The sequence below is a fragment of the Centroberyx affinis genome, unplaced genomic scaffold, assembly GCF_046629955.1.
Source record: "Centroberyx affinis isolate AG114_WGS23_722 - 3 ecotype Tasmania unplaced genomic scaffold, CSIRO-AGI_Caff_v1 ptg003888l_1, whole genome shotgun sequence".
In the NCBI taxonomy this organism is placed as follows: Eukaryota; Metazoa; Chordata; class Actinopteri; order Beryciformes; family Berycidae; genus Centroberyx; species Centroberyx affinis.
The window spans coordinates 23603-40212 of NW_027281728.1; the positions used below are offsets into that span (position 1 = coordinate 23603).

Consider the following 16610-nt stretch of genomic DNA (forward strand, 5'->3'; position numbering starts at 1 on the left):
ACCAGCAACATTTGAGTCTGCAATTACATGATGGTTAGACTCAGAGTGTAAGAATTCTAGCATGAACAGTCCCTACACCAGCAAATTTTCCAGTGTTCATAAGTGTTGATTTTTCAATTGACAAGTGTTGATTGGAGAGTTGCTTGTCCAGCTCTGATGGGTGTGGACTTACAGAAACCCTTAAGTTGATTTTTACACTCTGAGTTGCTTTTTTTTTTTTTTTTTTTTCTGTGTGCATTTGCTCATTAGCGAGACAGCGCTGTACTCACAGTGGACCGCCAGGCCTATGATCAGAGCCAGCAGGAGAAGACACAGCAGCCCCAGACACACTGCAGCAGCTCCAGTCCATCTCTTTCTCCACTGAACACACACTGAATCACACATTATCAGCAGGGGGCCTTTAAAGTCATGTACACAGGCAACATGTTGAGGCAATGCAGATGGGCAATTTTGTCAGCAATAGTATTTAGTCATTACATGTTTGTTCCTTCTACCCCACTATAGTATGATATCGACATTGGATTTGTCCCTTTGCCGATCCCCATCTGTATTGCCTCATGTACATCATATCCAATATAGCTTATAATTGTTACAACTACTATTTCACAGTGTTGTAAACTACACACTGTAGGTTTTGTGGGAATGTGGTTAGGCGTGCATTCATGTTAAAGGGTTGACTGCTGTGAAGGCCAATCAGTCTTACTATACATTAGTTGAGACATAAGTGTACTTTCAAAAACCGAGTAGGCCTACTCAAAAGAAACCAGAAAATAACAAATAAAAAAAACAAAATAAAGGGGTGAGTATTGGAAGTGAGGGGGCGTGCATTCTTACCTGAACTTTGTGATCCCTCTTCATTTTCTGATTGAATTTTGAGATCGTCCTCAACACCTTCTCCAGACTCGCCTGAGTTGCTGTTGAACGCCGCTGACATCTCTCAGCTCTGTGGTCAGTGCTTCTGCCACCCTCCTGGTCTGCCCTACACTTTTATATTCGTTTCCCCGGGTGTTGCATCAAACATTTCTTAAAAATACTCAATGATTTGCTGAGACAGCTCATGGAAAACCCTTGTTTATTTAGGAAATTCAATGCCTTGGGTTTGAAAAAAGAAAAAGACACCGAGAGGAACTATTTAAAGCACTGCTCCGAGATCAGCTGTGGGTACGTACACTACCAGTCAAAATTTTTTTTATATTTTCCACATTTTAGAATAGCAGTAAAGGCATCAAAACTATGAAATAACACAAATGGAGTTTAAAGTAGCTGCCCTTTGCCTTGACGGAAAGGGAAAAGGCTTTGGAAAGAAATTCATACATAGGATCAACTTCACTATTTATATTTGTCTAAGAAACAAATTTCAAGCATTTAAGCAGAAGCCTTTACATAAAAATGACTTTAAGAATATTCATTTACTTTGAAATTCTACGGTTTCATTTACATTTATAAGTTGTACTTCACTGTTGTATCTTGTTAGTCTTTGTATAAACCGGTAATCAATGCAATGCATTTAATGTTCTGTGATTTCATGTTCTGTCTTTTATTTGCAGCAGGATTAAAGCAATATTCCACTTATTTTTAACATGGGGGTTATTTGGCACTTGATTGCCATGACAACCAGAATATAAACTAATCACCAACATCGGATGCAGCTGGACGAGTTTGTAGCGTTCGGACTTTTACTTCCCATTCATTTGAATGAGGCCACGAAAATAGCCTGAAAACTGACATTTAACACGTTTGTTTCAAGCTGCCTGGGTTCATGAAGGATGGTCATGAGGTTTCTGTTGGTGTAACAGGGAGGGAAAGTGTCAACTTACGCCATCTGCCGATTGCGCTCAAAGAAAAAACAAAATCACCATTCATTTTCCCATAAGGGGAATTTTAATAACTGTTTATAAATTAGTAACAGCTTTAACTTTCATATATCAGACACTTTGTAACACTAAGGCCGTAGTACGAGGTGAAGGTCCTCATAGTCCATAGTTGACCCTATAGCAATATTCTAACTTTAAATGGCCACAACACACTGGCTTAGTCCCATTCAGTTGACTTTCAACATTGGTGTCCCTTTGTCTTGTTTCCCCACAGTGCAATACCAACACCAGTGGCCTAGTGGTTGAGGCACAGGGCTACAGTGCACGAGATTGTGAGTTCAAATCCTGTTATCAGCATTGTCCTCACACAGTGACAAGGTTCTGGGTTGGTATCTCTGCCCCAGCCCTTTCTGTGTAGAACCTGCATATTTTCCCTATGTTTGCAGATGCAAATGAGTTAGTCGTAAATTGTGTTGCAGGCTACTACAAAATTAGTTCAATTTAATTGTAAAGTTTTTCCACTGCATCCTTTGTTCAAGCAGATTCCATGATTACAGAGGCAAAAGATAATCTTGGACATTAAGACCATTGGACATTAAGAGCACTGGTAAAGTCATACTGTGAGAAACGCAATAATGACTCAGGTGACTTTCACACCAGCATCGTTTGGTCCTGACTTGTTAAGTTCGGATCATCGGACCAAAATCTTGCAAAAGATTCACCAAAAATCAGTGGTCTCGGTCCTCTTCCATTTGGACCGTGATGCAAATCATTTTGGTGTGAAAGCAACTTTGATAAAGTCCGAACCAAACAGAGGAAATTACAACATGTGTGTAATGATTTGCTCTTTCACAGCGGGTTGTTTGGGTTGTTTTTAGCCAAATTACAGAGAGTTTCTGACTCTACCTTGCTTGGTGTTGTAGTGACTTTGCGGTGTGAAAGCGCCTTCAGTGTGTATGTGAATTCCCTTTGGCGACAAGGGTCATGAGTTCAAACCCCAGTTTGAAACCCCAATAATTATATTCTTCACTTCCATTGTACCTGAGGTGCTCAAATGACCAGTGGTCGAAGTGTCACTGTGAACTTGCAATGTTTGCGATTTTACATCCAAATTAGTTCTATGTCACTGTAATGCTAATGAGCATAAAAAGGTGCATATATTCATATAAAATGAACAACACTGTGAGTTCAAGTGACATGGACATTGGCTTTGTGAACTGTGACTGTGTTAGAGCTAATGAGTGTGAAAAGTATTATATTCCCATAAAATGAATGTCACTGTGTCCAAGGATAGGAGGTACACACTAGTACACAAAAAACATTTTATGACAGTGCAGACTTTACATCAGCAATGATTATAGTATTTTATGATTGATATTAATACAGTCATGTTCTTTCTAACACACTATGCTATCCACATTGATTTTGTCCCCCTGCTAATAGCAGTATTACCTATTTCCATTATCTCCAAAGTTGGCCTGTGTATAATGACCTTTACAGGAGGCCACCAGGATCCAAACAGGCTGTCAAATAATTGGGAATATTGGAAAAATTGTTACTGATAGGAAAAATTTGATAGAAACCATGGTCGAACAGACTAACAAATACCTGATGACAGAGCAAAATGGTTGCTATCAAATACTGCGAATCAGTAACAATTTTTTCAATATTCCCAATTATTTGACAGCCTGTGTGAATCCAGAAGCAACAGCATTGTGCAATATGCTAGTCATTGGCTGGCTGAATTGTCAAATGTCATATGTAATTTGTTCAACAATATATTTTACCTTAATATTCTGAATTATTACACATTATTGGCGAAAGCAGGAACAAATATTACTAAGCAATAGTATAAAGACCAAAGGAAACTGTCAATATTTCATTGTATCACCTTGCATTGTATGTCAAATGAAAGAAATTAATAGCAAAGGTTAACTTTCACAAGTAATCATCCATAATGTTTGTAAAAAAAAAAAAGTACAATTTAATTTTGTTATAAAGAACATGTAAAGACAGAATCAGCTCATATATTCACAAAAGCAGCAAGAATAATTTGGATTAAAATGATAAATGACAAAGTGTCTACAGGTCAAACTGTCTCTCGGCAGTTTGGAAACAGTATATGCTGGATGTTTGAGATGTGATGGGAAGGACTGGATGACGTCAACCCATTGGACCTTATTCCTTGCAAGCCCAAAATAAACTGGTACTACAAGTGTGGTCGTTCCATCCATTAGGCGTCATCTCCACACAGTCCTCATTTGCACTGTTGGGCTCCCCCTTGCTCCAGGATCCTGCACCTACCAGGAAAGTCCCATCCACCCACATCCACCTCCCTACTGTGGGTATGTTAGACAGACCGATCCAGGTTCCGTCGTGAAATCCGATGAGAAAATTCTGCTCCTCTTTGCTGTTTACAATGACCAGGTCAGCTCCTTTGTCTCGACAGTCCTGTCTGCTCTTCAACCACTCTTTAGTCTCAGTGGAGATATAGTAGCAGCTGATGTTGAACTTTATCCATCCTGGGCGGCAGGGTTTTCCTAGAGATTGTAAGTGTGTATTTTAGCATTTTTAACTTTGACACAGTTCATAGGTTTTAGGTGGATGGGGGCCAGCAGATGACAAGTTTCAAGAGCTAAAGTCTAGGTTGCTACCTGGCTAAATTCATCACTATCATAAACTATCATAAACAACACGGATCCCCTATCTTGAACTTTCCAACTTAACCCCTGCTCACAGAAGAAAGTGAAACTATTTAATATAGAACAAGCACAACTATTCAGAAAGTTGAGGATAGTTCTATGGCTACTTTTTCATCTGCAATTAGTTGCTATTAGTTGCTGTTTGGATACATGATTTTTTGTGTTGCTTAGAGGCATACTTCAGCGTAATTTTAAACAGACAATTCAGGATTTTTGTCACTAACCAAGCCTCTTTTCAGGGCATCAAAACAGTCCAAACATCATTCAAATTGCATGTAGTCATTCCATGCAGTTCCATAAGCTGTTCAAAATAAGTAATAGAACTATTTAGAAATGGAACCAAATCCCATTTCCTTTCACGTGCATTGCTTTCAGCAGCAGGCTGGTATCCAATTTCTCAAAAACAAAAAGACAAATTTTCATGGATGTCCTGAAAGGAGGCTTCGTTTGTAGTAATTACATTAAGCCTCTAAAAATCCTGACCTTTCTGTGTAATGGTATGATGCCACTGTGTGTTGTGGGGTTTGATTATGCATTTGTTGTATGTTGTCCATTCTTATTTGTACCACAGTGATACAAAGGCAAATTCCTCATGTGAACAGGGAAGATTCTATTCTATTCTAATGTAAGGTTGAGTTCAATAAATGTGCTCACTTCTCACGTTGACCTCCTCCTGTAACGCTGCTTTCTCTTTAGCCAAGTTGCTGGAGTTGATCTTCAGTTGGTTTCTCTCATTCCTCAGGGTGTCTCTCTCTTCTGTCAGGGAGTTGTAGCTGCTCTGTACCTGGCTCCACTGATTAGTCAAGTTTTTGTATTTGGTCTGCATGTCTTGCATTTCAGCATCATGATGACCAGCGACATTTGAGTCTGCAACGACATGTGGGTTAGAATCAGAGTGTAACAATTCTAGCATGAACAGTCGCTACACCAGCAAATTTTCCAGTGTTCATAAGTGTTGATTTTTCAGTGACAGTTATTACTGATTGGAGAGTTGTTTGTCCACTCAGCTGATATGGCTCTGTGGCAGCTGGTCAGAATGATGTGTTTAGTTAACTCTAAGTGTGGACTTACAGAAACCCTTAAGTTAATCTTTACACTCTCAGAGTTGCTTTTTTTTTTTTTTTGCTGTGTGCATTTGCTCATTAGCGAGACAGCGCTGTACTCACAGTGGGCTGCCAGGCCTATGATCAGAGCCAGCAGGAGAAGACACAGCAGCCCCAGAGACACTGCAGCAGCTCCAGTCCATCTTTTTCTCCACTGAACACACACTTATCAGCAGGGGGCCTTTAAATCCATGTACACACATGTGCTCAAATGACCAGTGGTCGAAGTGTCACTCTGTGAACTTGCAATGTTTGTGATTTTACATCCAAATTAGTTCTATGTCACTGTAATGCTAATGAGCATAAAAAGGTGCGTATATTCATATAAAATGAACATCACTGTGAGTTCAAGTGACATGGACATTGGCTTTGTGAACTGTGACTGTGTTAGAGCTAATGAGTGTGAAAAGTATTATATTCCCATAAAATGAACGTCATTGTGTCCAAGGATCAGTGTTGGGCAAGTTACTGAAAATTAGTAATTAGTTACAGTTACTAGTTACTTCTCTCAAAAAGTAATTGAATTACTTTACCAATTACTGCATAATAAAAGTAATTAGTTACTAGGGAAAGTAACTTTCGCGTTATTTTTAAATGTCTGCTTCAATTCTCGTATTACACATAGCTATATTAGTGTTGCTAAGGCACAGTGTGGGACAAGACAACTGTCAAATTGTATCTATCATTGTACCCATTATCACTATGATGAAAAGTAAGTAGTGGAACAATAAAACACAATAGATATGTTTTGATAGGCGTATTTATTGTAGCCTCGACAGGCCTTCAAATCAAGCATTAGTTCACTGTGTGAGCTGAGGAAAGTAGCTATTGGCTGCTCAGAAAGTCGCTAGAAGTTTCCAGATGATGTCATACGATGATTTGCATATCAATATATAATGCTGCACTTGTTATGCACGCCGCAGAGTAGCCCGTTTAAATATAAGTGCTGACTCAGTTTCGGCGTACATCGGTAACAATTACAAGTGGACCCTATCCTACAGTCCCTGCTGTGGGAAGCTGTGATCATCAGACTTCTCTGGATTAGACAAGCAAGTAGAGAAAACCGGGTCAGAAACATGGTCAGAAAAAGGCGCCAGATTTGTCATTAGTCGCTTTTGAGAAATAAAGTCGCCAGAGAGGTTGGTAGTCTTTTGATTCACTTGCGCCACTGTAAAGTCGGATGATCATAAACCGGATGATCCAGTAACGAGTAACGAGCCCATTTAAATTTCAGTAATTGTAATTGCGTTATTAATTTGAAAAAGTAATTAGTTACATTACTAGTTACTGCCAAAAGTAGTGTAATTACAGTTACATAACACGTTATGAGAGACTTGCCAAGTCTTGAGACACTTGGTCACATGAGAGGACTATTATCTGTAAGCTCACATGAATAATTAGGTTTCTCATCTTTGGACAATTTAGCACATTGTGCTTGGACCACATTCATTTCCGCATGCAGCTACATTTTTGTTATGTTTTTACTTAAATTTTTCTTTGAAACTTTAAGACCTGGGACCCCAAAACCATTTATAAGTGACCCTCCCATTCAACATTGACTTTTTGACAGGTTTTCTGAATTTGAATTCATCCTACATCCTAAAATCCATTGAGATTCCACTGAGATCTGTTATCAGCTTTTGTTGGCTGAAAAGGCAGAATTACTACAATTTTTATATGCTTATTCTAAATATAGTCTAAATACTCAATACACAATATAGATTTAATAAGCCCACTTATTAATGCATTGTATTATGTGATCCACATTACCTTAGTGCGGTGTGGATGTGTGCAAAAATCATGACTAAATTCAAATGCAAAAGCCCAGTTTGCATTTTCATTTTCAAGTTTGGGTATGCACATTGTCTGCCATTATTAAAATGCAACAGCAGAGTCCATTTCACACTTAATTTTCTCGCCCTCTATGAAGTCATTATTTGCATGAAAATGAGGGGGGAGGGTAGCACCCACCTGGGTGATGCACGGCAGCCAGTTTGCGCCAGAACGCTCACCACACATCAGCTATCTCAGTGGAGAGAAGAGCCAATTAGGTAAGGAGGGATGATTAGGTGGCCATGATGGAAGGAAGGCCTGTTTGGGAATTTTGCCAGGGCACCAGGGTTACACCCCTACTCTTGCGATGAGTGCCGATGGGATCTATATTGACCACAGAGTCAGGACCTCGGTTTAACGTCTCATCCGAAGGACGGTGCTCACTCACAGGACAGAGTCCCTGTCTCTGCCCTGGGGCATTGGGAATATTATTCATGAGACCAGAGGGAAGAGTGCCTCCTACTGGTCCTCCAACACCACTTCCAGCACCAGGTGCTGTTCCATCCAAGGACTAACCACAGCCAAACCTGTTTAGCTTCCCAGGCAAGCTAGCGATGTGATGCAGGAGCTATGGTGCTGGCTCTTTAATGGCGATTTACATCCACACCGGGTATTATCACCACCTAGTGTTCATTATTTCTTTATCTTAAAATAAGTTAGACTTTCTGAGTGAGTTCACTTATATAATATTATTTCTGTGAACTGGTGCTACCTTTATTTTCACAACAATTAACTACTGATAGTAAACTCAACATCTTTGTTAAAATCTAGTAAACATGGGATGTTATTTCTAGTAAGGTCAAGGACCAGCCTCCATCTCACAGCTTGGGTACAGTTATCAGTTATACTGTTCATAGTTCATAACCTGGACTAAATTTAGAAACACTAGGGACCCATTAGATTGGGAAGTTTATAGACAGCGACGAAACACAAGCAAAACTAAAACTAGGAATACAAAAGCCGCTTATTATGCAGAAAGTCTTTCCAAACCCAAGACAGTTCTGAAGAAAAGCAAATGACCTTCTCAATAAATCTGGCAAACAGTCAATTAATCAGGTAATGTTCAAAGAGCGCATCATTCAAGAACCTTCAGATATCGCTGATGTCTTCAATTAACATTTCTCTTCTATCAGCTCAATGCAGACTTCTTGTGAAATTAACCACCATACTTCTAATTAGGCCTATATTCAACACCAGAACATAAATAAATTCAGCTTCAGGAAAATCAAACCAACTGAACTGCTATCTGTTCTCAACAATTTAAAATCTAACAAGGGTCCTGGTTTAGATGGACTTGAGGCTAAATTTATCAAATGGGCTGCCCATGTATTGATGTACCCCCTAGCAGACTTGTTTAACCTCTCTTTGTCCACTGGTGAGATACCACATGTTTGGAAACATGCAAGAGTGACCCTTGCCCTTACAATTATAGACCCATATCCATTATCTGTACAACGGCAAAAGTTTTTGAAAAGTTAATATATACTCAATTATTCAGTTATCTTACAGAACATGATATATTATCATCTTTTCAATCTGGTTTTAGACCCAATCATTCCACTACTACAGCACTATTGAAAATTACTAATGACATAACCTCCTCCTCTGACCAAGGCAAATTAACAGGTGCAATTTTTATCTATTTATCAGAGGCTTTTGACTTGGTGGATCATCATATACTATTACAAAAATTGAAAAACATTGGACTTGCTCAGAATGCCCTGACCTGGTTCAATGCATATCTTAGTGGTAGGAAGCAGTGTGTGTTTATTGAAGGGCATCAGTCTGATCTTCTTGATATTAATAAAGATGTTCCACAAGGCTCTATTTTGGGACCCCTTCTATTAATGAACTCCCATTATTATGCAAAACCTCAAATATCTATTTACATGCAGATGATACAGTAATCTATGCTGCCAGTTCAAATACATTACAGATCATTGCTTCTCCCCAGTCAGACTTTGACCTGATACAAAACTGGTTTATTACAAATAGACTAGTTCTTAATTAGACAAAGTCTTACATCATGCTGTTTGGTACAAGGCAAAGGCTTAAATCTGCTACTCATAATTTTTCTATTTTTACATCTGATGGTGCACTATTCACTAAGGTTGATTGCGTACAATATCTGGGGCTATGGATTGACTCTGAATTATCATACAAAAAGCACATTGATTATCTATGTAAAAAGATTCGCTGTTCCATTGGTGTTTTGTACAGATCAAAGAACTGTTTTACCATGAATGTAAAAAAGAAGCTGGTATCCCAGTTGTTATTGCCTGTTCTTGACTATGGAGACATTGTATATCAAAATGCTTCAAAAACTGATTTGGCAAATTTAGAAGTCATAATTAATAGTTTATGCAGATTAATTCTCAATTGTCACTTTCGAACCCTTTCGAGCACTTTCACCACTGTATAATGTACAATCAACTGCAATGGCTTTCTCTCGAAAATAGACGACAGCTGCACTGGTGCCAGTTTATTTTCAAATGTATTCATTTCAACTACCCGATCTATTTACAAGAGCTACTCATCCCACAAAATTCTAATTCTAATTATTCTCTTAGACATAATAATCATCTCCTTTTTCATGTCCCAAAAATTTCACTTGAATTAGGAAAAAAACATGTCTGGTATTTGTTGCATATTGTGTATCTTATGTTGTGTATATTTTATTTTGTCTTTTGTCAGGACCCCCTCGAAAACGAGATGGTACATCTCAAGGGTTTTTATCCTGAAAATAAAATTTGTATATATTTAGTAGCCTGGGCAATGTACACAGGCTGGTTGCATCGCAATATTACATTTTGGATATCGCCCAAGCCTAAAAGGCAGTATGAATTTGATTGTATATCTGGGAAATTCAGTTTACCAATGCTTATGGCAGAGTCTGCCTGGATCCATTCATATGTTGTCAGTTAACAGGTGAGTATATTTACAGGAATCGTCTTATGAACAGTTTATGGCACACTGGAGGAAACCACAAGGTGTAATATTGGTATGTATTACATTTATTAAGCCTATATCAGGCTGTTAAAGGGCATGGTACACACAGAACATTTTATGACAGTGCAGACTTGACATCAGCAATGATTAATAGTATTTTATGATTGATATTAATACAGTCATGTTTTTTATAACACACTATGCTATCCACATTGATTTTATCCCCCTGCTAATAGCAGTATTACCTATTCTATTTCCATTATCTCCAAAGTTGGCCTGTGTATAATCACCTTTACAGGAGGCCACCAGGATCCACACAGGTCAAATAATTGGCAATACTGAAAAATTTTATATAAACCATGGTCGAACAGACTAACAAATCATTGATGACAGAGCAGTAGATTCATCTGTAAATCTATTGATCTAAAATGACATTGAAACACTTAAGTTGAACCATGTTTGACCATGGCTGCTATCAAATACTGCCAATCAGTAAAACATTTTTCAATATTCCCAATTCAACAATACATTTTACCACAATATTCTGAATTATTACACATTATTGGCGAAAGCAGGAACAAATGTTAATAAGCAAGAGTGTGAAGACCAAAGGAAACTGTCAATATTTCATTGTATCACCTTGCATTGTATGTCAAATGAAAGAAATGAAAAATGAAAAAAAATGAAAAAAGTCATCATCCATAATGTTTGTAAAAAAAAGTACAATTGTAACACTTTATTTGATGAGGCGTGAATAAGGCTGACATAACACTATCCTAACTATGTCATGCCAACTGACATGAACATTAAATAAACTTTATGAATGTTTACGACTGTTGTCATTAAGTGTCATTCGGTCGATAATGACACTTTCAAGCACTTTCAATGCAAAGTTGACACTGTTCCAGTTATGTCCCTTTGGTTAATGTCAAGTTGTCATGACAGAGACATCTAGAACAGTGTCAACTTTGCATACAATTTAATTTTGTTAAATGTAAAGAGAGAATATTCAGGATTTTAAACAAGTGACGTGTGAGATTACAGTTTATTTAAAGGATTTACTAGGGAAAAATCTTTATAGGAGCACAACAAAGATGTTTTTTTTTTCTTAAAGGATTTTCTAAGGACTTAGAATTTATTAGTTATTGTATAAAATAGGAGCACAATAAAGATGGTAGAGGTTTTTTTTGTTTGAAAAAAACAAGTGTAACTGTCTACCAGCTCATATATTCACAAATTTGGATTACAATGATAAATGACAAAGTGTCTACAGGTCAAACAGACTCTCGGGAGTTTGAAAACAGTAAATGCTCACTGTGGGATGGGATGGGAGGAACTGAATGACGTCAACCGGAGTAATCGTTGGGCTCCCCGTCTTGCCAGAATGCTTTACCTACCAGAAAGGTCCCATCCACCCACATCCACCTCCCCTCTGTGTGTATGTCAGACAGACCGATCCAGATTTGGGCGAAAAATCCAGTGAGAAAAATTTCTCCAAAACAAAAAGACAAAAGTTTCTTGGATGTCCTGAAAGGAGGCTTCATTAGCAATAATTACATTAAGCCTCTAAAAATCCTGACCATTCTGTTTAATGGTATTAACTTGAAGCTCTGTTATGACGCCACTGTGTTTTGTGGGGTTTGATTATGCATTTATTGTATGTTGTCCATTCTTATTTCTACCACAGTGAATCCAAAGGCAAATTTCCACATGTGAACAGGGACGTTTCTATTCTATTGTAATGTAAGGTTGAGTTCAATAGCCCCCAAACCCAAATCCCCCAAAGTCCCCATATCCCCCTGGAATATGGTATCCGGAGAGATCAAACTCTTCTTTCTTTTTAGCCAAGGCGTCTCTCTCGTTCCTCAGGGCGTCTCTCTCTGCAGTCAGGGAGTTGTATCTGGTCTGTAACTGGTCTCTCTGTGCAGTCAGGGAGTTGTACCTGGTCTGTAACTGGTCTCTCTGTGCAGTCAGGGAGTTGTACCTGGTCTGTAACTGGTCTCTCTCTGCAGTCAGGGAGTTGTACCTGGTCTGTAACTGGTCTCTCTCTGCAGTCAGGGAGTTGTACCTGGTCTGTAACTGGTCTCTTTCTGCAGTCAGGGAGTTGTTCCTGGTCTGTAACTGGTCTTTCTCTGCAGTCACGGAGTTGTAGCTGCTCTGTAACTGGTCTCTCTCTTCTGTCAGGGAGTTGTAGCTGCTCTGTAACTGGTCTCTCTCTGCAGTCAGGGAGTTGTAGCTGCTCTGTAACTGGTCTCTCTCTGCAGTCAGGGAGTTGTAGCTGCTCTGTAACTGGTCTCTCTCTGCAGTCAGGGAGTTGTAGCTGCTCTGTAACTGGTCTCTTTCTGCAGCCAGGGAGTTGTAGCTGCTCTGTACCTGGCTCCACTGATTAGTCAAGTTTCCGCATTTGGCCTGTATGTCTTGCATTTCAGCGTCATGATGACCAGCAACATTTGAGTCTGCAACGACATGTGGGTTAGAATTAGAGTGTAACAATTCTAGCATGAACAGTCCCTACACCAGCAAATTTGTGTTGATTTTTCAGTGACAATTATTCAGAATTGGCAGCTGGTCAAAATGATGTGTTTAGTTAGCTCTGATGGTTGTGGACTTACAGAAACCCTTAAGTTAATCTTTGCTTTTTAAAAAAATTTTTTTTGCTTTTCATTAGACAGCGCTGTACTCACAGTGGATCACCAGGCCTATGATCAGAGCCAGCAGGAGAAGACACAACAGCCCCAGACACACTGCAGCAGCTCCAGTCCATCTCCTTCTCCACTGAACACACACTGAATCGCCTTTAAACACACACACACAGGCAACATGTTGAGGCAATGCAGCTGAGCAATTTTGTCAGCAATAGTATTTAGTCATTACATGTTTGTTCCTTCTACCCCACTATAGTATGATATCAACATTGAATTTGTCCCTTTGCCAATCCCCATCTGTATAGCCTTTATAGCTCATAATTGTTACAACTACTATTTCACAATGTTGTAAACTACACACTGTAGGTTTTGTGGGAATGTGGTTAGGCGTGCATTCATGTTAAAGGGTTGACTGCTGTGAAGGCCAATCAGTCTTACTATACATTAGTTGAGACATAAGTGTACTTTCAAAAAAAAGAGTAGGCCTACTCAAAAGAAACCCGAAAATAACAAATAAAAAACCAAAATAATGTGAACCAAAAACAAAAAAAACAAAAAAAATGAAGTGAAGTAAATTAAGTGGGGTGAGTGTTGGTCAGCATTCTTACCTGAACTTTGAGATCCCTCTTCATTTTCTGATTGAATTTTGAGATCGTCCTCAACACCTTCTCCAGACTCGCCTGAGTTGATGTTTAACACCACTGACATCTCTCAGCTCTGTGGTCAGTGCTTCTGCCACCCTCCTGGTCTGCCCTACACTTTTATACTCGTTTCCCCCGGTGTTGCATCAAACATTTCTTAATAATACTCAATGATTTGCTGAGACAGCTCATGGAAAACCCTTGTTTATTTAGGAAATTCAATGCCTTGGGTTTGAAAAAAGAAAAAGACACCGAGAGGAACTATTTAAAGCACTGCTCCGAGATCAGCTGTGGGTACGTACACTACCAGTCAAATTTTTTTTTATATTTTCCACATTTTAGAATAGCAGTAAAGGCATCAAAACTATGAAATAACACAAATGGAGTTTAAAGTAGCTGCCCTTTGCCTTGACGGAAAAGCAAAAGGCTTTGGAAAGAAATTCATACATAGGATCAACTTCACTATTTATATTTGTCTAAGAAACAAATTTCAAGCATTTAAGCAGAAGCCTTTAGATAAAAATGACTTTAAGAATATTCATTTACTTTGAAATTCTACGGTTTCATTTACATTTATAAGTTGTACTTCACTGTTGTATCTTGTTAGTCTTTGTATAAACCGGTAATCAATGCAATGCATTTAATGTTCTGTGATTTCATGTTCTGTCTTTTATTTGCAGCAGGATTAAAGCAATATTCCACTTATTTTTAACATGGGGGTTATTTGGCACTTGATTGCCATGACAACCAGAATATAAACTAATCACCAACATCGGATGCAGCTGGACGAGTTTGTAGCGTTCTGACTTTTACTTCCCATTCATTTGAATGAGGCCACGAAAATAGCCTGAAAACTGACATTTAACACGTTTGTCTCAAGCTGCCTGGGTTCATGAAGGATGGTCATGAGGTTTCTGTTGGTGTAACAGGGAGGGAAAGTGTCAACTTACGCCATCTGCCGATTGCGTTCAAAGAAAAAACAAAATCACCATTCATTTTCCCATAAGGGGAATTTTAATAATTGTTTATAAATTAGTAACAGCTTTAACTTTCATATATCAGACACTTTGTAACACTAAGGCCGTAGTACGAGGTGAAGGTCCTCATAGTCCATAGTTGACCCTATAGCAATATTCTAACTTTAAATGGCCACAACACACTGGCTTAGTCCCATTCAGTTGACTTTCAACATTGGTGTCCCTTTGTCTTGTTTCCCCACAGTGCAATACCAACACCAGTGGCCTAGTGGTTGAGGCACAGGGCTACAGTGCACGAGATTGTGAGTTCAAATCCTGTTATCAGCATTGTCCTCACACAGTGACAAGATTCTGGGTTGGTATCTCTGCCCCAGCCCTTTCTTTGTAGAACCTGCATATTTTCCCTATGTTTGCAGATGCAAGTGAGTTAGTCGTAAATTGTGTTGCAGGCTACTACAAAATTAGTTCAGTTTAATTGTAAAGTTTTTCCACTGCATCCTTTGTTCAAGCAGATTCCATGATTACAGAGGCAAAAGATAATCTTGGACATTAAGACCATTGGACATTAAGAGCACTGGTAAAGTCATACTGTGAGAAACGCAATAATGACTCAGGTGACTTTCACACCAGCATCGTTTGGTCCTGACTTGTTAAGTTCGGATCATCGGACCAAAATCTTGCAAAAGATTCACCAAAAATCAGTGGTCTCGGTCCTCTTCCATTCGGACCGTGATGCAAATCATTTTGGTGTGAAAGCAACTTTGATAAAGTCCGAACCAAACAGAGGAAATTACAACATGTGTGTAATGATTTGCACTTTCACAGCGGGTTGTTTGGGTTGTTTTTAGCCAAATTACAGAGAGTTTCTGACTCTACCTTGCTTGGTGTTGTAGTGACTTTGCGGTGTGAAAGCGCCTTCAGTGTGTATGTGAATTCCCTTTGGCAACAAGGGTCATGAGTTCAAACCCCAGTTTGAAACCCCAATAATTATATTCTTCACTTCCATTGTACCTGAGGTGCTCAAATGACCAGTGGTCGAAGTGTCACTCTGTGAACTTGCAAAGTTTGCGATTTTACATCCAAATTAATTCTATGTCACTGTAATGCCAATGAGCATAAAAAGGTGCATATATTCATATAAAATGAACAACACTGTGAGTTCAAGTGACATGGACATTGGCTTTGTGAACTGTGACTGTGTTAGAGCTAATGAGTGTGAAAAGTATTATATTCCCATAAAATGAATGTCACTGTGTCCAAGGATAGGAGGTACACACTAGTACACAAAAAACATTTTATGACAGTGCAGACTTTACATCAGCAATGATTATAGTATTTTATGATTGATATTAATACAGTCATGTTCTTTCCAACACACTATGCTATCCACATTGATTTTGTCCCCCTGCTAAAAGCAGTATTACCTATTTCCATTATCTCCAAAGTTGGCCTGTGTATAATGACCTTTACAGGAGGCCACCAGGATCCACACAGGCTGTCAAATAATTGGGAATATTGGAAAAATTGTTACTGATAGGAAAAATTTGATAGAAACCATGGTCCAACAGACTAACAAATACCTGATGACAGAGCAAAATGGCATTAAAACACTTAAGATGAACCATGTTCGAACATGGTTGCTATCAAATACTGCTAATCAGTAACAATTTTTTCAATATTCCCAATTATTTGACAGCCAGTGTGAATCCAGAGGCAACAGCATTGTGCAATATGCTAGTCATTGGCTGGCTGAATTGTCAAATGTCATATGTAATTTGTTCAACAATATATTTTACCTTAATATTCTGAATTATTACACATTATTGGCGAAAGCAGGAACAAATATTAATAAGCAATAGTGTAAAGACCAAAGGAAACTGTCAGTATTTCATTGTATCACCTTGCATTGTATGTCAAATGAAAGAAATTAATAGCAAAGGTCAACT

General features: G+C 38.6%; 1 protein-coding gene across 1 annotated transcript; it reads right to left on the minus strand.

Moving 5' to 3' along the window:
- Positions 1-3992: 3992 nt before the first annotated feature.
- LOC139662763 (CD209 antigen-like protein C) lies at positions 3993-13165 on the minus strand. The gene is made up of 3 exons (XM_071541471.1): positions 13086-13165; positions 12288-12857; positions 3993-4357 (listed from the first exon to the last, which is right to left on the minus strand). The coding sequence occupies exons 2-3, from the start codon at positions 12823-12825 to the stop codon at positions 3993-3995; spliced, it is 903 nt and encodes a 300-aa protein (XP_071397572.1). The 5' UTR covers positions 12826-12857; positions 13086-13165.
- Positions 13166-16610: the final 3445 nt, after the last annotated feature.